General features: G+C 50.5%; 1 protein-coding gene across 1 annotated transcript in view; it reads left to right on the forward strand.

The window, feature by feature from the left end:
- gse1b (Gse1 coiled-coil protein b) overlaps window positions 1-24359 on the forward strand; it is a 42447-nt gene extending 18088 nt beyond the window's left edge. Inside the window, exons 2-16 of the mRNA XM_042340290.1 lie at window positions 5195-5413; window positions 9181-9380; window positions 10799-10965; window positions 11488-11673; window positions 12192-12365; window positions 13048-13379; window positions 15886-16198; window positions 18244-18851; window positions 19460-19572; window positions 20226-20496; window positions 20916-21032; window positions 21448-21816; window positions 22740-23012; window positions 23182-23285; window positions 23626-24359. Of these exons, the coding sequence (XP_042196224.1) occupies window positions 5195-5413; window positions 9181-9380; window positions 10799-10965; window positions 11488-11673; window positions 12192-12365; window positions 13048-13379; window positions 15886-16198; window positions 18244-18851; window positions 19460-19572; window positions 20226-20496; window positions 20916-21032; window positions 21448-21816; window positions 22740-23012; window positions 23182-23285; window positions 23626-23760 (3581 nt within the window). The 3' untranslated portion in view covers window positions 23761-24359. The remainder of the gene's footprint in view (window positions 1-5194; window positions 5414-9180; window positions 9381-10798; window positions 10966-11487; window positions 11674-12191; window positions 12366-13047; window positions 13380-15885; window positions 16199-18243; window positions 18852-19459; window positions 19573-20225; window positions 20497-20915; window positions 21033-21447; window positions 21817-22739; window positions 23013-23181; window positions 23286-23625) is intronic.
- The last annotated feature ends 621 nt before the right edge of the window (window positions 24360-24980 follow it).

Genomic DNA, 24980 nt, shown 5'->3' on the forward strand with positions numbered 1-24980 from the left:
ATCAGGTAACTCAGTCCAGATCGAGAATCGTGTGTGTTTGTGCACCTGTGTGTGTATGCATGTTGGATGGTGTACGAGTATACTGGAGTGTCAGAGCTCAAAAGTCTTGCTGTTCGGTTTGAACCCAGAAAACAACAATAACAACTTGCATTTATATAGTGGCTTTTACGAGGGGGCAGTGTCTCAGAGCGCTAGAAACCTTTGCCCCAAGTGGCGAGAGTGCCATTGACCGACTTAATTGATTAAACAGCGAGCAAGAGAGAGAGACAGAGAACAAAAAAAGCCCTGAACCGTCTAATATTCCAACATCCTTCTCCCTCTGCCGTGTTGTTGGCTGCTGGCTGATGTTTGACTGGACAAAGTTAATGTAACCGGTTGAGCTCCAGCTGCATTGGTAACACACAGCGCTGAGTACGCCTGGGGGTAAACAGTGCATTGACTGTTAATAATGTTTGGCCTGTTCCAGTGCACAAGTAGCCTTCTGGAGCTATTGCAATTACAGAGTGCACGTTAGCGAGGAGGGCCAAGCGTGCCCAACGTAAAGTGTTCCGAAATCCTTTCACAGCCTAATTGACTCTTCCACTAGTGCCTGTTCCTCAATGGCCCATCTGGGATTGCATGTGTGTCAGGGCAGGGGGTGGGGAGCAACAGCTCTTCCAATGACAACAATAATCCACGTGTTCGATTTACAAACCGGGAACATCTCAAAGCGCTTTAAAGGGGAACTTGCTGCCAAGTGTAGTGACTATGTTTTTGGGAAACCGTTCTTGCGTGTAGCGAAGGTCCCACAAACGGATGTGAAGTGAATGACTTATTTGTATGTGTGTGTATAGGATTGTAGACCAAGAAACTGGGAGAAACTCCCTTCTCTTTTCTAAATGGAATCTTTCACTTCCGCTGAACAGCCTGGCGAGAGCTTGGTTTAACCTCTCATCTGAAATTTGGGGCCTCTGACAATGCAGCGACTTTCTCTCCCTCTCCAGTACTGCAGTGGAGTGTCAGCCTGGACTGTGAGCTCAAAAGTCCCAGATTGAGGCAGTACATTTGCAGTCTTCAGGCCCTCGGCTGTGTCAGTGACCCGTTTTGCTGGAATAATTGGAGCTATCAGCAGTCTGAGAGTTCACCACAGTGCACATTACAATTGCTGTCCTCTGGCTTAAATGGCAATAAAATTTTTAATGCACAGCGATAAGGAGCTCGGAAAATTTCATATATCGTTGCGTTAGATGGATGGGAGATGGATAGAACAGCAGTTTTTTTTTTCCAGCACCTCAGTCCTGCAATCTCTTCGCCTTCTTTTTCCACCTTCTTTCCCTCCCTCTCTCTCTCCCTCCCTCCCTCCCCTAAACCCTCGCCAGCGACCTCAGTTAAAATGCTCTGGGACCCTCTATTATGGCTCTAAACCTTTTTTGCTGTGTCTTATGAGACGTTGATGAGTTGTGAAAGGAGTGCATTCCGTGAGAGGATGCCAGTATAAACTGAGCTGCTTTGGCAGAGGTGAGGCCGCTAATGTCTTTTAAAAGGAGCTTCGTCAGTCACGCGATGGGGAGACTCACAATCTGCATCCTCGGGAGACAGAGAAAACGGAGCTCAGTGAAAGCGTGCCTTAAAAGCAACTGCATGTTTCCCAAATTGTTCACTTCAAACAGCAGGTTGCTCCCAAGAGCTTCATTACAAGAGGCATAAAAATACAGTAAATACCACAGGTCCAAAATTCTCAGTGGTCTCAGCCTGAAGACCACACGCACTGTCTTAAAAATGTTAAGACCAGGCAGATTTTTGGACAGTTCATTTTGTTTCAGGCTTCATTGTGTTAGTCTGTCAGATTGTAGTACTTTGGCCTCCGAGTCTAAAGATTGTGGGTTATAACTTTTATTATACTTTGGAAGTGGCTTTCTGTACGTTGCCAAAGGTGCTGAGTCTCTAGTAAACCACCAACGGAGCCTGTGGCCCCAGATTTAATAATAATAATCCTTGAGTTTGGTACAGCGCCTTATCACGTTGTTGAGACGTCTCAAAGCGCTTCACAAGATATATTGTAAAGTGGAGTGACTGTGTATTTTGTGTTCCAAACACGGCAGACAATTGCTCACAGCAAACTCTTAACTTCAGCCTCCCGTACCGATGGGGCCTGTGCGTCTGTCACCAAATTCACAGTCACTACACTTCAGCAGAAATTACACACAAGGAGCTTTTGAGACGTCCCAGTCACTGCATCAAACGCAAGGATTGTCATAAGTTCCAATTTGCAAATACTCAGATCCGGCAAATGCTGATCGCAGAGCGCAGCAGTACCGGACAGAGCGGATAATGAACGCTTCAGGTAAAAGAGCCAACCTTGCAGTAGCTTGGGTTGGTTTCTGGGTTCTGAAGGCAATTCCCAAGGGTTACGTGGCAAGGAATTTGAGGAGGGAAGGTTTTGAAAAGCCCAGCAGTCATGTAAGAAACCCAACTGTACTTTTATTCTCAGCGTCTTCAAATCCCTGGCGTCTGGTACCGACATCAGCTGAATGTCATGTGCTCTGATGTGTGCCCGCCCGCACACATCGACCCGTGACTCTCTCAGTGTAAAGTGATGAAGCACTCATCCCCCAGGGTGTGGTGAGGGTGAGGTTGATGGGAGAAGGAGTGCGAGGAGATGGGAGGAGCAGGCACGGGATAGGCAGCGAAATAATAACTATTTATTTGTTCAACATTCTTGTGATTGTGGTGGAAATTGTCAGGAGAGATTATCACACAGAGATGGACATAAGCGCGAGCCTGGGAATAAGTAGCTGTCTAGCTGCCCTAGCTACCTAAGGTGTAATTATTCAAGCTGGGGTGGATGGGGGTGAGGAGTGGTGGGGGGGTTTCTGCCAGGATCTAGCAGAACATGTAGCTGAACCATTAGTTTCCAATTACACTATGTGACGGTTCTCAGAGATCTCAAAGTCAGCGTCTTGCCAGGGGATGCGATACGCAACAAGGCAACTGCGGGAAATGGCAGGCCTGTGACTTGTATTGGCTTGTGTGCCGTTATTGGAAGAAGAAATAAGATATTTTGAGCGAGGCAAACGGAGCCAAGAGACCTGCACATCAACGGGAGCAACGGGAAACAGGGAGTTGCATTCCAATCGCTCATGCAAATGATTGGACTTTTCTTGCCCTAATGAGCCTCAACGCTCTCCTCGGTCTTAATCCCAGTTCATCCTCGCTCGCGCATCCATTTTCCCTTTCCCCCGCCAGATCTTCGAAGCTCATCAGTGGCGCGCAACGTGCAATGCAATTTGTTCCCCAAATGTTGCCCTTTAGTGCGTGATTGTGAATTGGCGATGCGGAGGAGGATTTATTCCCTTGTTTTAGGGGGAGTTTGGGGGCAGCTTATCAAAGGAACAAATTGGTATTTTGAGAACGATCCTCTCTTGCTAAAGCGATGGCGTTGTTCTTCGAATGACTGAATAACGCGCAGTCCTGGCAGAGGAGCAATTTAAACACAAACTCACAGGGTGTTTAATTAATTTTCCCTTCGTAATGTCTTTAAAATTGGATTCCTGCCTTCCCCCTCAGTGTGAATTATTCCACTGTTTTAAGAGCCCATTTTTTTTTCCCGGAGGAACATACGAACAGGATTAGTCCACTCAGCCCCTCAAGCCTGTTCTGCCCTTCTGTTAGACCATGATACCTCAACTCCTAATTTGCCCCATAGCCCTTGATACCCTTACCTAACAAAAATTGATCCACCTCAGTCTTGAATATTTCAATGGATCTAACATCCAGGCTGAACGAACGCAGCTGCATTGTCTAACGCCCCTCTCCCCCACCCATCTCCCTCCATTCAAATCTATGGCAAATTGAGAGTGATCATCCAAAGCCATTGTTCTTACATTTGAAATGATGACATCTTTGAGAAACGGGACAATAGGGTGAAACTTGGGGTGTTCCATCTGTCATAATGTTCTGTCGTTCTCGGTCATATTAATAATCCTTGCATTTGATATCGTGCCTTATCACATCGTTGAGACATCTCAAAGAGCTTCACGGAATATATTGTATCTTGGGGTGAAACACAGCAGCCAATTGCACATTTCCCCCTGTTGCTACATGAGTAGTTAATTCTCTTAAAGAGGAATTGGGCTTTTGAGCAATTCCGTTTGAGTGGCTTCCCACCGTGACATCAGAACCTCAGCGTAGTATAGTGGTAAAGCTATCAGACAGGTGGTACTTCACTAGAATAGACACGGCGACCTGACCCAGCCCGACCAGTCAGGGCAGTGATGAGATCAAGGGTCCAGTTAATTTACGAGCCATAATTACATTCTGCGCAGTGGTACATGATGACCTGGCACTGAGCTCGGAACGTTATATTGGAAAGACTGAACTGTAATTTATGGACATAGGCCCCACATAGTTGGGTACAAGCCAGTGGGAAATTTGGGTGGGCTCCCATTGAATGGCCTCTCCTATCCAGTGACAGAACACAACCTGTCCTAGGATCCTGGGGAGAGTGGGATCAGCGTCATAGTAAATAGAATGGTAATAATAATAATAATCCTTACACTTTTGTATAGTACCTTCTCACGTCGGGAGAATGTCCCAAAGTGCTTCACATGGTTTATTTGTGATGTGCAGTGACTGTGTATTTTGTGAGCGAATGCGGCGCACAGCAATGTCTTACAAACAGCCACGATGTGAGCGACCGATTTTATCTAGTTTCAGCTTCTTGAACCGGACACCGGGGGAGAGAGAGAGACTCACTCCCTTCTCTTTTCCAATAGCACTGCGGGATCTTGCTTGTGTTTTCTATGTAGACCGGCTCCTCCAACTTGTCAGAGGGCCAAGATATAGTTGGCCAGAAATTGGCGATGAGCTGTATTGGCAAATATCAGAGTATTTGCTTGCTTGGGACTGGAGGTGTGTGTCAGTATGTGAGGTAGAGGTGTGTGTATGCGTATATGTTTTAGGGGGGTAGGGGTGTGTGTGCGTGCGTCTGTCCAGCGTATTTGTTTCCCAGCTCTGTGGTAACCTCACCTGATAGAAGAAACCACCCCCCCCCACCCCCCCGGGGCATCTCATAGGTTACTACTTTGGCGAGAGAAGGAAAAAAAGAGAGAGAGATGGATGGTTACAAGTAGAATTTACTGCTGTACAGTGGAGAGCTTTCAGTGGAGGGATTGAACTGTTCTATCTAAAGCCTTTGTTCCTGTGTTTCTCCCAGGTATGAGCCATGAGCCGAAGTCGCCCTCACTAGGAATGCTCTCCACTGCGACCCGGACCACGGCTACCGTCACCCCGCTCAACCCTTCCTCCCTCAACGGCACCATCGTGGCCAATGGCAGCCTGGCGCCCAGCAGCGCCCTGTCCGTGCCATCGGCCCAGTCTGCCAGTTTTGCCGCTGCCCTCCGCAAGCTCGCCAAACAAGTCGAGGAGCCCAGAGGTGAGTGGGGACGAGCGCAAGAGAGAGAGAGAAGAGCAAAGAATAATAATAATGATAATAATAATTATAATCGTTGCATTCGGTACAGCAACTTATCACGTCGGGAGGACGTCTCAAAGCGCTTCACGGGAATTGTTTTGAAATGGAGTGACTGTGTATTTGTAGGCGAATGCTGCAGCAACAATTTCGCACCGCAAAAGAATAATCCTCGCACTTGATATTGCGTTGTCGAGACGTTTCAAAAGACCAATTTTATTATGGGGGGGATAGTTGGCCAGGACACCGGGAGAAACTCTCTCCTCTTTTTCAGTAGCGCCATTTAACATCCACCTGAACAGGCATAGATAGACCGGCCCTTTGTTTAATGCTCATCCCAACGGCACCTCTTCGACAGAGCAGCACTTCTCCAGGACTGCACTGGGAGTGGTCTAAAAGCAAGTGTCGTGGCCTATAAGGGTAGCCAGGTTATATCAAGTGGTGCACCATTCACTCTTCCAATGGCCAAATGTGGGGGTGGGAGTGGGGGAGGTGGAGGGAGACATCCAGCTTTTGCTGAATTTCCATCCTGTTATGAGCTCCGGCTTTGCCAGATTCGCAACAGACATATGTAGATTCTATTACCAGAAAGACTTCAAAATACTTTTATCTGGAAGGCACAGTTTGAAATTCAATTCATCCTAAGTAATCTAAATGCCATATCGTTTGTTGTACCCTCAAGAGCTTGTTTGAATAAAAAAAAAGCTGTCCTTTTCAATATAGTTACATTCTGATATGCTTCATTGATATTTCATCTGTCCCTAGGCTTTACAATGTGTTGTTCTAGCACTGAGCATCACGCTGCTCCAATAATGAATCTCTTTCCGTTCCTTTGCGCGAGGTTGAAATGAACTCGTCGGTCATGTAAGTTAGGGGGCAGGGATTTTCACACGTGTTGTGTTGTGCTCTGTAGCGTGTCTTGTCCTAAACTGACCGTGTCTAGCCGGGCAAGCGCAAAATATCGTCTGGAATAAAACCTGGCGAGACCGAGCTTGCAATCGCTTTGGGTCGGATGTGGGACGTGTACTGCCCTTTCAACAAATAACCAACCACTGTTAAAAATCGTTCTGCGCTGTATATGCTTTGTGGAGTCATGTAGCGCCGTGGTTAGCGTGCTCGCCTCACTGAGCAAGAGGACCCGGGTTCGATTCCCAGGTGGGGCGAAACCTCAGGCAAGTTTCCTTATTCCACACACGCTCTGTTTACTTAGCAGTAAGTGGAAACCCGGTTGTTAGTCGATTGGCGGATTCCTTTCTGGGGGCAATAATATCTCCCCGCCCCCCCAAAAAAAAAAATCCATAACAGTTTATGAAGCACTGCCGTGCGCAATTGGCCTGCCCCCCCCACTCCCCTTATGCCGCACAGTGTATATAATCCACGTGGAAGCTGAGCCATTCTTCCCCCCTCTTCCCCCCCCCCCGTTAATTAGAATTGTAGATTGAATTATTCTGCGCCTCCTAATTTGCACACTGACATCAGATTGTGGCTCGCCTCTCGCTTTGCATATTTTCACGCTCCATCTGTTTGCGAGGGGCCTGCCAAGGCTTCGTCACTGCTGCTCTGCTTTCCAAATAAAGCAACCCACACACGCGAGCAACTCTGAAACGCGGCTGTGACTGAGAGCCCAGGATTCCCCTCCCCCCCCCCCCCCCCCCCCCCCCCCCCCCCCCCCCCCCCCCCCACCCCCCCCCCTCCCCCCCTTTTGAAGCGTGTCGTTTTTTAAAAATGATACGGAAACCTTCTAGCTCGCTTTAAATTACTTTTTTTTCCCCCAGAAAACCATTTTACTCCCCCCAACCACCCCCCCCACCCCACGCCCCAAATTTAGCGCGTCGTCAAAGCTGCTTGCGGCGTTAAAAGGCGAGTAGAGTTTCTCCCCAGGTGTCCTGGCCGACAATCCCCCCACTCCCTCCCCCACCCCTCAGCCACTGGATTAGATAGGTCATCCGCTCGATTGTGGGACGTAGCTGCGCGCAAGTTGTCTGCCACGTTACGCCTACAAAACACACAGTCCCTGCACTTTACAATAAAATCCTGTTAGAGACGCGAAATGGAGGCAGCCTCGGCTCGATGTCGCCGCCGCTGATTGCCTGTTGTTGAGAGACCCAAAGGCTCGAGACACCAGACCGTGCGTGATTTTCAAGGCGTTTAAAATGGCGGAGTGATTCGCTCCCGGAGTCATCAACGTGGGCCTGGGCTTTCCAGGCCGACTCCTCGTGTTTTTTGTGCAACTGGGCGGCAGAGCGTGAAGATAAAGCTCCCGCTTTCATGCTCGCAGATGGCAGGATGTCAACAATGTGCCTCTGTGCTCTGGCGCCCTGCCCTGTACAATGATCCATTTTGACTCTTGAATAGTCACCTCGCAACACATTCACAGCACTTTTATTTGATTGCTTGTCGAGCGGAGGGGCAGTGCTGCAGAGGGGAAGAGGAAGGAGTGGAGGTGGGGGGGTTCGGGGGGGGGGGGGTGTTGTAAAGTGCTCAATGTGCCGGGACCTCGTCCTGAACACAGACACCGAGCAGTAAATAACCAGGATTAACCGGGCGTTGACGAAGTGACTGCCTCTCTTGCCTGCCTGGCTCTCAGTGTGAGCCAGAGCCGGGTGACGGGCATCACCCAGACATGTCGCTCTCAATCGAAACATGTTCAATTAGCCGCCTGGATTTCCAACCACCAAAAGCAGGTCAATTAAGCGGGCGCACGTGTCCTTTCCAACCGCATGGGGGTGAGAATTAAACTTCTAAACTAAGACCTTTGAATCATTTAAATTCTGCTCTCATTTTAATGGTATTGATTAGCTTGCTATCACAGACTGAATTATGCCTCCAACTAACCCCGGGGATTAGTCTGCTAATTGTTGTTGGCCTAGCGCTGACAAGATACATTTCCCTGCTTTTGAACTGAAGTGAGCTCCTTTCTTTTTAACATGTACGTACATATATATATATATATATATACACACACACATATATATATATTATGTGGGACGTGTATTTTTTTCTCTGCTTTGAAACCTCTCTGAGGAAGCTCGCTCAACCTGCCTTCCGTTCAGAGATCTCGTGTCTCAGTGAATTTAAAAGCTTTTAAACCTATCCTCAGGGGAAGCTCATCTGTCTCCAGGTAGGCCCCGAATCACAGGTGCATTAAGGCATGTGTTTGATATTCCGCCTCATTAACTGTCTGCAGCTCGCTAACCGTGCTGTGCCCATATTTTTCCCTTGCCTTTGCGCTCGGCTAAAAGTTCTTTCTTGTTTTTTCTCTCTTCCCCCCACTCCCCTTTTTTTTTTAACCTGTGGAGTCCTGTAGTATAGAGGTTAGCGCTCTCGCCTTGCAAGCGAGAGGACCCGGGTTCGATTCCCGGGAGGGGCGAAACCTTAAGGCAAGTTTCCTTACTCCACAAGTCTCTGTTTTTCCAGTGGTAAGTAGGAAGCTGGTTGTTAGTCGATTGGCAGATCACTTTCTGAGGGTCGACCGCTTGTGGGACACTGTTGTGGCAATTGGCTACCAAGTTTTACCTACAAAATACACAGTCAATCCACTTTACAATATATTGTGTGAAGCGCTTTGAGACATCTCAACGATATGATAAGGTGCTATATGAAATGCAAGGATTTTTACTGTTAATAAATTATTCTCGGGTCATTGCTATGTGCAAAATGTGACAAAAATCATCAGAAGTCCAACCTTGCCTTCGCCTCGTTGGTGAAAAATGTGTTTTTTCTTCTTCCAGGTTCTTCGATAAGCAGCGAATCTTCACCGGTCTCTTCTCCGGCCACCAACCACAGCTCTCCGGCCAGCACACCCAAGCGAGGCCCGAATGGGCCCATCCGCGTGGCCCCCAGCTCTCACAGTGTCCCCAGCACTACCCCCGTGGTGACCATTGCTCCCACCAAAACTGTCAATGGGCTTTGGAGAAGTGAAAGCCGACAGGTGAGTACGCAGAGAACAAGGCCAGTGACACAGACAAACCCATGGACTCCATTAACAATAACAACAACAACTTGCATGTTTCTAGCGCCCACCCCCCCCCGACGCAGGCTAGTGTCCCCGAGTGCTCTACAATACATTCTGTGAACAATAAGCCATAGGTTTGAGGCGGCACCTTTCATACGAGGAGGACATCTCAAAGCCTTTCACACACACGATCGATTCACTGACAGACAGAGGGTGAGGGAGGGGACGAGGTGTGGGGAAGGGAATGGAGCCCCCGGTGCATTCATTCCAGACAGAATCTGCCACTCATTCTCCATTCTCTGCGACTCGGAATGGGTGAGAAGCCATTCGTGTGACTCTCTTTCCCCGCCAGCTCCTCCATGATTTGTTGTGGTCGTGTTTTGTAAACAGAGACGGCCGAGTTATTACTTCCCCTCCGCAAAAAAAAAAAATCCTCCCTTGTTCTGGCTGGGTTTTGTGCTCATTGCCTCTGAACTTTGATTTTGACTTATCTTGACGTTTTTGAACCACTTTTACGCATCGCCAGACATCTAGGGTGCGAGGCAAGATGAAGGGACTCATCCCCGTGCATGAAAAATGCATTAGAACCATTTTATCCTTTTAGAAAGGAAAGGGGGCCTGGGAGAGATTGTGCTGACTGGAGCATTGCCGAGAGAGAGAGAGAGAGACAGAGAGACAGAGAGAGAGAGAGAGCTCAAATGAGGTGGAGCAACATACTGGCTCCGAAATAACATTACTGACATTTAATATTACATGTTAGCACAGCCCGGTCACAGAGGGTCACCAATTATGAGCCTGCAAGCCTCCTCTCAGCTCGTCAGTCTCGGAGACAAGAAATGGTTCATAAAATGTGATCTGCTTCAAATGTGAGCACACCACCCCCCCCACACACACACACACCAACACATACTTACAATCCACCTCCTTCTTTCCTTCCCCCGTCCGTCAAATTGCTTGTCAGCAGTAAGAAGTAATTTTGATTTAACCAGGGCACAGCTGATGACAGCGGAACCCAGCCTGGCTCAACGGCAGGACCTGGAGGGGCAGATTGGTCACTGGGGGCAGGGAATTCTCCCACTCAGTTCCTGCTAACCCTGCAAGCCAAAAACCCTAATGGGTAGGGTGTTCCCGGCTGGACAAGCAGCGGGAAGGCTTGCCCGTAGTGCGATCAATGGGAAGCTGAGCATTTTTAGCTGGTTATAGACTCCCAGCAGTTACCCCAACGCACACTCCGGCAATACTTTCTGGAATCAGCTAAGCAGGATCGAAAAGCGGGGGTCTTGAGACGGGCCTTGAAGGAGGCCAAGGGAATGGAGTGAGGGAGGGGAGGGGGCGAGGCAGGTGAACAAGGTTTGAGGGTTTGGGTTTAATGTGGGGGTTTTTGCCTTTCGCAGCCCGAGCCAACGCCCAGGGGTCCCAGCAGAGACCGAATGCACGTGGAATCCCAGCACCAGCAGGAGAAGGGGGGTCCATCAGTCACTTCCCACCTCCTGGGCCCTCACTACGCGTTCAGCCTGACGCCCAGCGCCATGGTGCAGGACTCCCGGTTCCCTCATCTCAGGTGAGACACAGCAGAGGATTGCGGTTACAAGGGACTTGCGATAAAATAAGAGAGGGTCGGGTCACTGGTTAGCAAAACGACAACAACTTGCATTTATATAGCGGCCCCTCATGCAGGCTAGCGTCCCGCAGCGCCTGAGAGGGGGGGAGGAAGGGGAGAGGTGACCGTAAACTTTAATGTGGGCAACACAAATATTAACCGCAGCCCCAAAAAAAACACTGGATAAGATCAGTCCTATTTGTAGGGCATGGGGTGATTTCTAGGGTCAAAGGGAATGTATATTGTTTTTAAAACAGAAAAGATAAGAGATCGATAGAAGGTTTCAAAAGGAAAGATTTGCAGGGCTATTGGGGTAAGAGTGGGGGAAGTGGGACTTAGTCGGTAGCTCTTTCAAAGAGCCGAGACAGGCACAGGATGGGCCGAATGGCCTCCTTCTGTGCTGTAAGATGCTAAGATTCTCTGAAGGTGATGTGTAACAGTGTATCAGCAAAGGCTTATGCTTTTTTTTTTTGATTCTGCCAGTCTCCAGCGTCCGGTTCCTCACATGGTAGCTCCTGGCAGCGTTCCGGAAGAATACCTCCGCGGCTTCCGGCCTTACCACACGGGAGAGGAGCTTCGCATGCCCGCTCTGCCGCCCCTGGGTCTCGACCCGGCCACGGCCGCCTATTATCACTCGAGTTACATGGCTCACCACCCGTTCCCTTTCAGGTAAGAGACACACCTGCAGCCCACAACGGGGAGCGAGCCATTCAGCCCCTCGAGCCCATCACGCCACGGCTGATCCAATTACCTGCCCTTGCCCCGGATCCCTTGATACCATGACCTAACAAATATCTATCCACTTTGGTGTGAAACTTTGAATGGATCCAACATCCACAGCCATTTGGTGGGGTTGGGGGGGGAGGGGTGGAGCAGAGTTCCAGATTTCCACGACCCTGTTGTCTTTTTTTTGTTCTAAAAAAAAATCTTTGTCTGAAAATATAGTTCATTCACCAGAATGATACCAGGGTTAAATTACGAGGACAGGTGGCATAAAATTGCCCTGTGTTCCCCTTGGGTTTACAAGGTTTGAGGGGGTGAGCTGATTGAGGTGTTTAAAATGATAAAGGGGATTCGATGGGGTAGCTGCAGAGAAACTCTCTCCTCAGAAAGGGGGTCAGTTCTGTAAGCGCAACCAAGTTGAAGCATCGTTTTTGTCTGATTACCATTGGTTCTCGGTCTCGCAGGATGGAAGACTCCTACTGCCTCTCAACCTTACGGTCACCTTTCTACCCCATCGCCACGCCTGCCTCTCTGCCACCTCTGCACCCATCCACCATGCACCTCCACCTGCCCGGGATGAGGTTCCCGACTGACCTGTCTCACGCTGCCATGCAGTCCGAGCGCCTGTCCGCTGAGAGGTAAACCCACTCTTTCTTTGTGTCTTTTCTAAAGCCTTGTTTCCAGCAGTTACCCCGCCCTCTCCCCCCCTCCCACCCCCACAACTCCCCCAAACCACATTCTGGGGATTCTCCCAAGCCTTGGCTCTCGCCAACTCGCGCCTAATGTCTCAGCCTGGCTCAGCCGGTAGCTGCGCACTCTCACCTCGGAGTCAGAAGGTTGTGGGTTCAAGCCCCACGTTTGGATATGAGGTGAACGTATCCTTTTGGATTGTTATGTTGAGACCACATCGAGACCCGTAGCTCAGTGGTTAGAGCGCTCGCTTCGCACGCGAGAGGACCCGGGTTCGATTCCCGGGCGGGAAGAAACCTTAGGCAAGTTTCTTTACTCCACACACCTCCTCTGTTTACCTAGCAATAAGTAGGTTGTTGTTAGTCGAATGGCGGATCGCTTTCCGGGGGCATTAATCTCTCCAAAAGAAAAAAAAATGCGGTCACGCAATCCGCAACTGTTTATGGGACACTGCTGTGCGCAATTGGCTGTCGTGTTTCGCCCACAGTCAATTACATTATATTCTGTGAAGCGCTTTGAGACGTCTCAACAACGTGATAAGGCGCTGTATCAAATGTAAGGATTGTTATTGATATCATTATTATTATTACATTACAGCCGTGACTCGTCTGTCCGTTATCTTTCCCTCAGGCTTCAAATAGACGAGGAGCTCCGCAGGGAGCGGGAAAGAGAGAGGGAGCGCGAGCGAGAAAAGGAGAGGGAGAGGGAGCGAGAGGCAGAGAAGGAGAGGGAAAGAGAACTGGAGCGGGAGAAGGAACTTGAAAGGGAGCGGGAGAAGGAGCGGGAGAGGGAACGGGAGCGAGAGCTGGAGAGAGACCGGGAAAGGACCAGGGAGAAGGAAATGAACGCGGCCAAAGCGCTGGAGAGTCACTTCCTGCAGGTCCCGGAGATTCCCAGCCTGCGCAGCCAGCAACTGGAGGAGAGAATAAAAGCCACAGAGAGACTGACACCAAATCGCACAGGTAAACAGCACCACTTTCCTACCTCTCAACACCCACCCCCCACATAGCCCAAGGCCGCCTGTCTGTATTGCCTTAAAAGAATGTTAAGTGTGGCCCCCTCCCAACCCCCCACCCCACCCCCACTATTCTACAGGACTGGTGGATTTGTGTGGCATCGTGGTTAGTTCACTCGCCTCACATGCGAGAGGACTCAGGTTCGATTCCCGGGCAGGACGAAAGCGTATGCAGGTTTCCTTGCTCCACACCTCTGTTTAGCTATCAGTAACTAAGAACTTAGTTGTCAGCCAATTACTGGATCACTTTCTGGGGGTAATAATCCCTCACAAAGAAAGTTTGCTTACTTAATCCACGACTGTTTGAGGGACACTGCTGTGCACAATTGGCTGCCGCCAATTTGTTCACAAAAAACACAGTCGCTCCAGTTTACAGTATATTCTCTGAAAGGCTTTGAAACGTCTTGACGACGTGATAAGGCGCTCCATCGAATACAAGGTTATTACTGTTGTACACTGACCTCGGGCTCCATCACTGCGAGGTGGTCCAGACCAGAAGTCATGAGTCTGATCTGAGCAGAAACTCCATTTAGTAAGGCCTGAGTGCTGTCAAGTATTTGATATCCTTGAACTTTACTTGCACGTTAATCACCTTTCAGTTTGCAATCTTCTCCTGTCTGTGTGTCGGGGGTGGGGGGCGGGGGGGCGTAGGCTGAGCACTATCCCTGCACATCTCCAGCGCCGATGCCTGACATTTCCCGAAAGGTCACTCCACGAGTGTGTACAAACAGATCTCGTTGTTCCACTGGTGTCTTTAAACCCAGCACAAAGGGCCCGTTATCCTGTCCTCGCTGTGTGGTAATCTGCGTAACAGTGGGGGAAGTGATGGCAGTGTGTGGTTCAGTACACTGGGAGCAAACGTGGACCATTCATTCATGCGGGCAAAACAAGTCGACACTGTGGTCCCATTCATGGAGTATTGCTTACAATCTGCCATTGTCTGTAATGAGTACATATTAACGTGTAAACCACTAACGGAATTAAAGTCTGGACCACACCGACGCCCCAGGCTGTACGTAGCCTTTGGACTTAATGCCTCTGATCAGCTGAATTTCTGACTCCTGCCGCCTGGTTTGAATTTATAATCGGAGGCACAGAATTTCTCTTTCTCTCTCTCGCTGTCGGCCCTTAATCTTCAGGCGTGTCGGTTTGTCCTTGCACTTGTTACAGCGCCTTTCAGGCTGGATGGATATCTCGAAGCGCTTCACAAGATTTACTGTAAGCTGTAGTGACTGTGTGTTGTGCAGGCATCCAATTTGCGCACGGCGACGTTCCACAGGCGGATGTCTCAACAACGTGATAAGGCACAATATCAAATGCAAAGATTATTATTATTATCAATCTAGATTGAGGTTCAATTCCTCCCCAAGTGTTACTAAATGTAAGACGATAAGGAATTTTAGGTCCTTCAGTGCTTCTGAAGAGTTACGTCCCCAGGGTTGACCTTAGTTTGCCCGTCACTGGGAGTGAGCTGTCATATGTCTCATTGGCATTGTCTACTCTTTAGGCCCGACTTCCACACTTTCTCTCTTTCCCTCTGTTAATTGGCTTTCTGGAAGCTTTTTGCTAACAGTCGCGATAAAGTGGCCGCTGATCATTTATCAAAGAGCACATTTGCTCCGTTTGACACCAGGCTGCAGTTGCCTCGGAGATTGCCGAGTGGGAAAGCGACATTTTTTTTCCTTTAATGAATGGAGAAACTCCAGGCAGATAACCCAGCGAGTCGATCAGTAAATCCTCCTCTGTCCTCGAGTGTCCAGCACAAAACCCGGGGTTTGAAATGGAATTTCGGATCTTTCTCTCTGTCGCCACAACTAACTCACCGAAGCTCACCAGAGACACTGTGCGCCACTTTGGAATTAATTAGCTTGTGGTTTCATCGTTGATTGTCGTGCTGTGATTTCACATTGGTGCCTCTTACCCATGTTCCCATGCCGGTACATGAACACAGAGACACATGAACACAAGTGCAGAGGGATTCACACATACACACACAATACGTTCACACATACACACACAATACAAAGGCACATGACTCACTTACACACACAGAGACACACACACGGGTGCATGAACACACACACACACACACACACACATACACAGGCAAGACACCTACACACATAGCTAGATATGTATAAGTCTGACCGCACACATACGTCACAGAATAAGAACAACAAATTGCATTTATATCGCGCATTTCACGTCGGGAGGATATCCCAAGACACTGGACAGTGAAGGGTTTGCACCCGACATGTGGGGTTCGGAGCCAAGAGGGGGTGGAGGACAAAAGGTGGGGGGGAGTGGGGGGGGGGGCATGGGTGGAGGTGGGGGGGTGACCGCAGGCGTGGTCAAAGAGGAAAGTCTAGAGACGGATCTTGGGTTGTGGGGGACGAAAGAGCAGTGTTTGCTTGACGTAATGGAAACCAATAACATTGCCCCTTCGCTTGCAGACAAGCCCAAGGATTTTGCACTGACGGGGCCCAAGGTGGTCCACCCGACCCTGCAGCAGTCCCCGGTCAGCCACCACTCGGTCCCCTGTCTGATTTCCAGCCACAGCAGCTTCCTGCTGCCCGGTGGCCCCACCATGCTGCTGCAGAGGACCAACGAGGAGGAGAAGTGGATGGCCAAACAGCGGCAGCTCCGCCAGGAGAAGGAGGACCGGCAATACCAGGTGTCCGAGTTCCGGCAGCAGGTTCTGGAGCAGCACCTGGACATCAGCCGGCCGGGACTTCCCAGCGAGGCCGAGCTTCGTGACAGCTTCAGGTAAGGCTTGTCACTGATCATCTTCCGCCAGTGAGGAGACAGGCTTCACACAGTGCTACACCACATATACACACACATATATACACCGTACACATATACACACCCACATGAACACACACACACACATACACATACCATACACCACATGCCCACCTATGCCACACCAACTTGCATCTATATAGCGCCCTACACACGGAGCAGCTTCTCGGAGCGCTTAACAGGGACGGAGCCTGACACCGAACCAGTGAGAGATGACCATAAGCACAGTCGAAGAGGTCTTCTGTCGTGATCTAAAAGAGGGACAGGAGGAAGCAAGGCGGATGGGATTGAGGGAGAGAGTTCCAAAAGCTTCGGGGAATAGTGGCTGAAAGTGCGGTGGCTGACAGTGGAGCGGAGGGGGTGAGGGACAAGTAGGAGGCCAGAGCCAGCCGAGTGGAAGCAGTGGGTAGTGGAGGGGGGAGAAAACAGGTAATATACACAGTACACACACTCACACACACAATACACACACTCACACACACAATACACATACACCAAGACAATAGCCTGAAAGTATAATCATGCTGCTGTTATTAAGATCACCTTTTAAATGAAATCTCTTTGCATTTGCATTCGCTTCCACTTTTTGAAATTGCATTCGCTGGTCTTTGAATGCTTTCTGCTGGTTTATGTTGATCGCACAGTTTCCCTTTCCCATTATATGTGTCAAAGCAGCTCTGCATCACCTCATTTTAGTAACTGGTAATAAACACGTGTCCTCGGCTATAGTTCTCTTCATGGGACTCAGATGTGACACTTGAGCAACGCAGAGCAAACAGGACCCAGGTTCTAACCCAGATATGTGCTAACAAGAGTGATCTCAGCTAAAGGCAATGTAGTAATTGGCTTCAGTGTCCCTGGGCTATAGAGATGGTGGGTAGGGAAGGAAGGGGGGAAGAAACAGAATCCAGTTCCTCGATCGAACAACAACAACAAGTACAAATTGCATTTTTGCAGCACCTTTCACGTCGGGAGGACGTCCCAGGGCGCTGACAATGAAAGGTTTGCACCTCGAGCTGCGGGTTGGAATCGAGGGGTGGAGAGCGGGGGTGGGGGTGAGGATGACCGAAGGTGAGGTCAAACAGGCTGTGAGGAGCAGGATTTGTGGGTGGGATTGTTATGGGGAGGGGGCGAGAGAGAGGAGGGGCTTTGGCGTGGATGTGCGGGTCCGCCTGACTGGAGAGCGGTGTGGGGGGAGCGATCGGAGGGAAGAGGATGGAAGAAGCGAGCTGACAGGCTTTTACCGCTTCTCTGGGGAGCGAAGTAATGCTTTCAGCCTTCAAGAAGAGCAGGAGGTTAATCTGCTGCTTATTAAAGCCCGGCGTTCATCCTAATCAAATACAGCGTTGCACAATAATGATGTGATCTGATAATTGCAGGCCGATTGGAGATCAGATGAAGGTAGCAGGTTTAAGGAGATGGTAGCACAGCCATGTAGAGAGGTTAGACTAGTGCAGAGCCTAACAGGTCTGTTACACTCTGGCCATTAAAAGCCCCCTCCACCCCCCCTGCGATGTCGTCTTATTTGAGTGAGCAACTGTAATTAGATACACTTGTAATCCATCTTGTGAGAACTTGGGGAGATTTGTCAACTGCTCTGTTTGGGTTCAGAAGTAGAGCGGATAGGAATGTTAATAATATAATTCAATAACGATGGGTATAATCCTTGCATCCATCCTTTGGATGCGACGCTATAAGATGAGTTCCCGTTTGCCTGTTCAGTTGGACGTTAAAACATCCAGCGGTGCTATTCCAAAAGAGAAGGGAGTTCCCCTCTCCCCGTGTCCTGGCTGACAATCCCCTTCAAATAAAATTCAGTCTCTCACTTCATGGCTGTGTTGGCCACTGCTGTGTGTGCAACTGAGAGCATATCCTGTGAAGCGCTTCGAGAGGTCTCCCATTTGACGTGCTTCAGGCGCCGTATCGAACGCGAGGATTAGTATGATTAATGTTTCTTCTCCTGAAAGCTGACGTCTTCTTTCTCGTTGCCCTTCTCCCCTGGCCAGATCGGGACCCAGCAATCACGAACACGGCGTCCGAGAGCAGCCCCCTCACCTGGGGGCCCCCCCTCCCCTCATCTCCCCCAAGCCCCAGCACAGGGAGTTCCACTCGACCGCCCTGTGGAACCCCATCACCTTGATGGACAGCCACAGCGAAGCCCGCCGGAGCCACGCGTTCAACAACCACCACCCAACCGGCCACTACGAGCCTCACCGGCAGCTGGCCAACGCCGTCAAGACCGAGAGACTCAACCACCACGAGGAGCATGGCAAGCGACGGGACCCGGCGGAGAAATACCAGCCCCTCCGAGGCCCCGGCTCCTTGGAGCCTGGAGCCGGCTACTCCTACGGACCCCCCTTTGCCGAACTGGAGAAGTCGGCTCAGTCCATCCTCCACCAGCAGAGGCTGTCGCTGCCTCAGTGCAGCCAATACAGCGACATGAACCTCCTGCGCACGCCCCCCTCCCCGTACCGTCACCAGCACGGACCCCCGCAGGCCCCCGCCCCCATCCCCGACCGGACCTACGTCTACGATGAGTTTCTGCAGCAGTACCGCAGGCTGGTGAGCAAACTGGACCTGGAGGAGAGGAAGCGGAAAGAGGCCAAGGAGAAAGGTGGGTCATCACAGTGTTGTACCGGAGGGGGAGGTGGGGGGGCTCCTGACCAGACTATCTCCGTCCACTAGGTGGCGTGTCCGCGCTCGCTCAGTAAAAACATAGAGGCGGGCAGGAGCGTTATTTACCGCAGTTTTGGACATTCTAAACATTTTTATTTCAAGATGCGTGAAATGCTCTGTGCGCTTGGCTTCGATTTCAATCAGAACCAATGCCGATGCCGCCTTATCGCCGCTTCCTCTTGTCTGTTTGATCGCGCACGAGAGCGCCACCTAGCGGCGACCATCTGGACTCGCATACGTGAGTTCATGTCGCACACTCCCGACATGTGTGGAGGGGTGGGGGGGCGCGGGGGGGGTTGGGGGGGCTTGAACCCGCAATCTTCTGTGACTCGGAGGAGGCGAGAGCGCTGGCGACTGAGCCTGGGATTGGGAGGGTGGTGGGGGGGGAATGCGGGTTCTGGTTCGTTAATTGGGGGATTGAGGTGAATTAATTGGGCGCTGAAGGGATGTGCTGATGCTGGAACAGCAACGTCTTCTGCCGCGTGCTGCCAAGAGCCATTTGTCACTTCGCCTGACGCTTTGCTTCCACACTCTCCTCCTAATTAGGTTATTACTACGACTTTGATGACTCGTACGATGAGAGTGATGAAGAGGACATTCGGGCTCATCTGCACCGAGTGTCTGAGCAGCCGCCTCTGAAACTCGACGACTCCTCTGAAGTAGGTAACACTTTACACTGTGCCGTCGCTGGCTGCGGCTAAAAATAGGCTCTGTCATGAGAGCCTTTTCAGAGTTGTGAGGTTTTTCTTTATTTTCGGCTGCATTTTTAATTTGATGTCCTTGAATATTTCACTATGTACGTGTGTGTAGGACCACAGGCCTTTTGGGGGAGAAAATTTCAGATTTCTTCCCCCCCCCCCCCCCCGCCTTGAGTGAAAAAATGCTTTCTGATTTCACTCTTAAATGGCCTATATAATAATAATAATAATCCTTGCATTTGCATTTTGACACCTATATTATTCAGTAAACCTGACACAAGCAGTTTTATTTGGGACCATACATTTATCGTGACTTACGCAAAGTATGAGTTGTGTCAAACTTGCATAGATTATAAACTGTTGAACGGGACTAGGGCAGATGTACGATTATATGACTTGTACAGATCAGTCTTACAACAGTACTCCTTCCATTTTATGTAGCGCCTTATCACATCGTCGAGATGTCTCAAAGCGCTTTGCAGAATATACTGTCAAGTAAATTGACTGTGTATTTTGGGGGCGAAACAATAGATAATGGTGTTTAAAAGCACATGAATTAAATGTATTCGGTGCAAGTGTTAACCTTTGTTCTTCTTGTCGAACCCGCCCTTTAGAAGCTGGACTTCCTGAGGATGTTTAGCCTGACCACGAGGGGCAGGAAGGAGGAGCTGTTGGCCCAGAAGCGAAGGAAGAGGAGGAGGATGCTGATGGAGCGAAGCCCATCCCCTCCCCCCATCCCCAGCAAACGCCCCAACCCCTCCTCCCAGCGCCCCCTGCACAGCAAGTACAGCTCGGACGAAATGAACAATACCCCCGACCTGGCCGAGAAGAAAAAATTCCTGACGGCCTTCAACCTATCACACGTCCTCCCCGACAGGAGAAAGGGTACGGGGCACTTGTCCTGATTTACTACTAATGTCTTTCACTGAGACAGGCGCACGTCGGGGGCTTTGAGCTCACGGTCCAGACTCACGCCCCAATACGTTACCAAGCGAGGCAAGGGGTGGGCCACCAATCCAGATGCCGTCCCCCCCACCCCATTGGATGAGATGTTGAGGGAACCTCAGAAGTATCCCATGGCACTGTTGATAAAGAGAAGGGAGTTCCTCTCTCATGGTGTCCCAGCAAATGCCCCAATCCTCTGGACCATGTTTTTAAAAGAAGTTGGACAATGGGAGTTAACTAGTAGAGAGAACCTTATCTGGGGTGGGGCGGGGTGGGGGAGATGGGGAGGGTGAGGGGTGTGTGAACCAGATGGAGATCAAGAACGGTGACTAAACTCTGCACCTTGTTCTCCCCAACAGAAAAGGAAGACCTTGCAGTAATGATCCAGTCCCTGAGGCACAAGCCTTTGCCGTCGGAAACGCCTTCGAAGCAACTCCTGCTTCCTGCGTGCCGGAGCTCCAGCTCGTCACAAGCCGGTGAGCCCACATCGGGGAGGGGGGGTGGGTGGGGGGGGGAAGAGGAGGTGTGGCGCATGATGTGGGGAGGGGCGGTGACAGAGTCATTGTGTCAGCTTGGCGCAGTGGTGTGTTTTGATATAGCCCATCATGTCCAATCATGTCGTTGAGACGTTTCAAGGGGCTTCACAGAATACACCGTAAAGGGATATTGACCGCGTACTTTTTGGGCGAAAAAAACGCGGCAGCCAATTGCGCAGAGAGAGCAGCTTGCGTTTAAAAATAGAACCCATGCACGTGGGTAAAGCCTCGGGAGCGTTGCAGGCTTGTCCTGGCGAACGGGATTCCACAATATTAAGGACGAGGATTTTTTATTTATTTTTTGTTTTGTTCCCTTTTTCACGCTCGCATGACTTCTCCTTCTCTTCGTTTAAAGACGCGTCGAACGTTCCTCCTCCGGCATCGGACACGTCCGACGGGCCGCCGGTGGCCGCCGCCCCTTCCTATTCCCAGCCGGAACGCCACCACAGGCCGGAGCCAGCCAAACCCTCGGAGCCGGTCAGGCCGAAGGAAGCCGCGCACAACGCCGAGAAGAGCCGGTCGAACGAGACGCACCACGGGAAGAGGACTCTGAGCCTGCTCGGCAACGTGCCGGCCCGGCGGCAGAAGGACTTGCCGGCCGGAGGGCTGCACAGCGCGGCCGAGAGGAGCAGGGCCTGGCAGGGCATCCTGGCTGAGGACTTTGCCCATCAGTTCCATGAGTCCGTGCTCCAGTCCACCCAGCGGGCGCTACAGAAACAGAAAGGTAAACACAGCCAGGCCAACAACAAAAAAAACATAAACCCAGGCCCTGGCTTAGAGACAAGAGAGCGCAGATGTCAGCTGTGATTCCCACTGCTAAAGCTCTCCCCCCTCCTCCCCCGGCCTCTCCTCCCCCCCCCCCCCCACATTCCGTTACCCGATTTTAAGTTCTCAGTCTGGTTTTGACGCTCTTCAGGCATGGTCAAGGGTTTCCACATGTGATTTTCCCCCTCGGGGGACAGGGTGCTGTGCGTTAGCAACATATCTCGCTGACAGGCAATCATGGAGCCGATTCATACATAGGTACACACTCTCGTGCCCTCTGTCACACACACCCACACACACACACACTCTTGCAAGCACTCACATGCTTTCACTCACGCACACACACTCATGCACACACACTCACGCGCACACACACGCGCAAACGCGAGTCCCATCGCTGTACTCTGCTCAGTGTGTTTGGAGTCCTTGTTGCCCATTATTGTGGAATATGAGGCAGGGGCAGGGAGTTATCCCCCGCTGTGTGTAAACCTGCTCCAGGCTGGAGCTCCCTTGCAAAGCATCCAGTTAAGGAGCGGAGCCTCGGACTAACTGAATTCCTCGCTCGGTTCCCTGTGGGAATTACACATGAGTGTTTGTTCGTCTTTCATTAGTTTGGGTTGAAACTCAAACCCTGGCGAAAATATTGCAGGCTCTTGTCAAGGGGTGATTGGGGTGCGCGGGGGGGAAGCGAGGGGCTGGAGAACTCAAGTTGACTTGTGACTGGTGCGGTGTGTAGAGGTGGCGTCGTCTGTAGCCAGTGAGGTTGTGTTTGGCTCTGCGGGTCTGTGCAGTGGTGGACAACCAAGCTTTGTTGTTGTTGTTGTTGATATTGACGCTCTTGATGGTCACCACCCTGCCCTTCTTGTCCGATCCCCGCTCCAGGCTCCGCGGCAGCCGAGCAGAAGCACAAGTTGGACGCAGCCGTCCACTACAACATTCCAGAGATGCACTCCTCGCCCCGGGCGCTGTTCACACATCAGAACGGGCAGCACTCGGCCACGCAGACGAGGAAAGGGACGCCGGTGGAGCGGGAGGAGGGCACGGATGTGGAAGACGAGGAGGAGGAGGAGGAGGAGGACGAGGAGCTGAGACCTTCCCATTCCAAGTGGCAGGGCATCGAGGCGGTCTTCGCCGCGTACCAGGAATACGTGGAAGGTACGGGCACGCCGACGTTCCTTGTCTCGGGATCGGCGCTCTAATGTTCTCCATGAATCTGTCTGTCCGGTGGACTCAGTCCTTTGCGCTGGGGCGCAGGTTGCGTGACGGGATTTGGGCTTCTCAGAATGACAGGGTTTGTGTGCGTGTGTGTGTTTTTTTAAAACAGAACAAAACATGGAGCGACAGGTCCTACAGACGCAGTGTCGACGGCTGGAGAACTTTCACTATAATCTCAGTCTCACAGCCGAGCAGCTTTCCCTCAGCATGTCGGTGAGTGTGAGCAACGAACTCTGTTGTGCCGAACGAGCCCTTGAGCAGAGTGAGGGGTTTGTGCCCCCAAAAGATGGCCAACAATCCTCCAAAATAAAATTGGTCGCTCGCTCACTCACTCACTCCACGGCTGGTTTGTGGGACATTGCAGGGTGCAATTATCTGCCGTGTTTCGCCCACAAACGTATACGCAGTCAATTCACTTCACAGTATATCTCGTGAAGCTCTTTGAGACGTCACAATAGCGCGATAAGGCTCTGTATCAAATGCGAGGATTATTCTTATTATTAATAACGTGACCCACTGGCACTAACTCTCTGATTCTCTCTGAAACACACAGGAGCTGTTGTCACAGAAACAGAAACTGGCCTCTGAGCGGGAGCAGCTCCAGTCACAACTGGAGCATTTAAGAAAGTGCCTTGCACTGCCTGCGATCCACTGGCATAGGAGCAACTGCAAGTCCTACCCAAGGTGACACGCCTGTCAGCTCGGGCCACACCATAGAGAAAATATTTTATTATCCCGATATTTAATATTCCCATTGAAATCGACCCTGTAGATAAAGACCTAAAGGAAACGTGCCACATGTGAAGCGAAGGGTTAAAACGAAACCAGGAAATGAATGAACTTTGCAATGCAACTAAAAACATGACTTCTGCATCTCTCTATTTTTGCATAAATTGGCCTAAAGGAAACGTGTTTCCCCCTCCCCCTCCTCCCACCCCCCCCCAATCTTGTTTGAGTTTCTGATCATTTTATTTGCTCGGCCCCTGTACACAGTGACTTTTGCTTTGTGGAGAAGGCAAGTGGGGTTTAGGGCTGAACTCCAGAGTCAACACCACTGAAGGCCTGGGGACAGCTAGCGCGTGTGTGTGGGTGCGTGCGTGCGTGCGCGCATGTGTGTGTGTGTGCATGCGGCTTTCATTCCCACGTCCTGTGCTCGGGCGCTGGCATGTTCGGTGACTCAGGCGCGAGACGGGAAGATTCGCAAAGTGCTGGGGGAAACGCCAACCGAAGAACCTCTCCCTCATTCTTTATTTCTTTCTCTTTTTCTCTCTCTCTCTCTCTCTCTCTCTATATATCCCCTTTCTCGCCCCCGAAATCTTTGATGCTTGGTGGAAATACCAGCTCGTTCTACCCTCCCTCTCTCCCTCTCTCCCTGCCTCGCTCATTCGCTGTCTTGCCTTTTTGCTCCACAGCCTGAACCAGCCTCGCACAAGACAATGTGAGACCCACTGATACATTAAGGCCCTTTACAGCAAATGCACTTAAAAAGCTCATTGAAGGCGTCTTCTCAAAGTAGTGTCTTTTTTGGAGGGCTTGGTTGATCTGTTTCTTGTCCGATTATACGAAAAAGGTGCTTGACGTGAAGCCAAGAGTGTGAGCGAGCGTGTGCGTGCGTGTGTGGGTGTGCATGCGTGTGTGGGTGCGTGGAATCAAAAGGTAAAGTGTCGACATTCATCCCAAGGGCGTTGTGTTTTTTTTCTATCTTATCTGACGAAGTTTTAAACAAAAAAAGGAATTTTTTCACATTTTAAAAAAAAAAGAAACAAAGGTGCTGAAGCCTTGCACTGTATATAGGAGAAAACAGAATTTTTGTATGTTTTTATTACCTTTAATTATTATTAAAAGCTTGCCATTTTTAAAGATGTCCCATTCCCGTTAACTCCCTTGCTTTCTGCTCTCAGCCCACCC

This window comes from Callorhinchus milii, unplaced genomic scaffold (genome assembly GCF_018977255.1).
Source record: "Callorhinchus milii isolate IMCB2004 unplaced genomic scaffold, IMCB_Cmil_1.0 Scaffold14, whole genome shotgun sequence".
NCBI lineage: Eukaryota > Metazoa > Chordata > Chondrichthyes > Chimaeriformes > Callorhinchidae > Callorhinchus > Callorhinchus milii.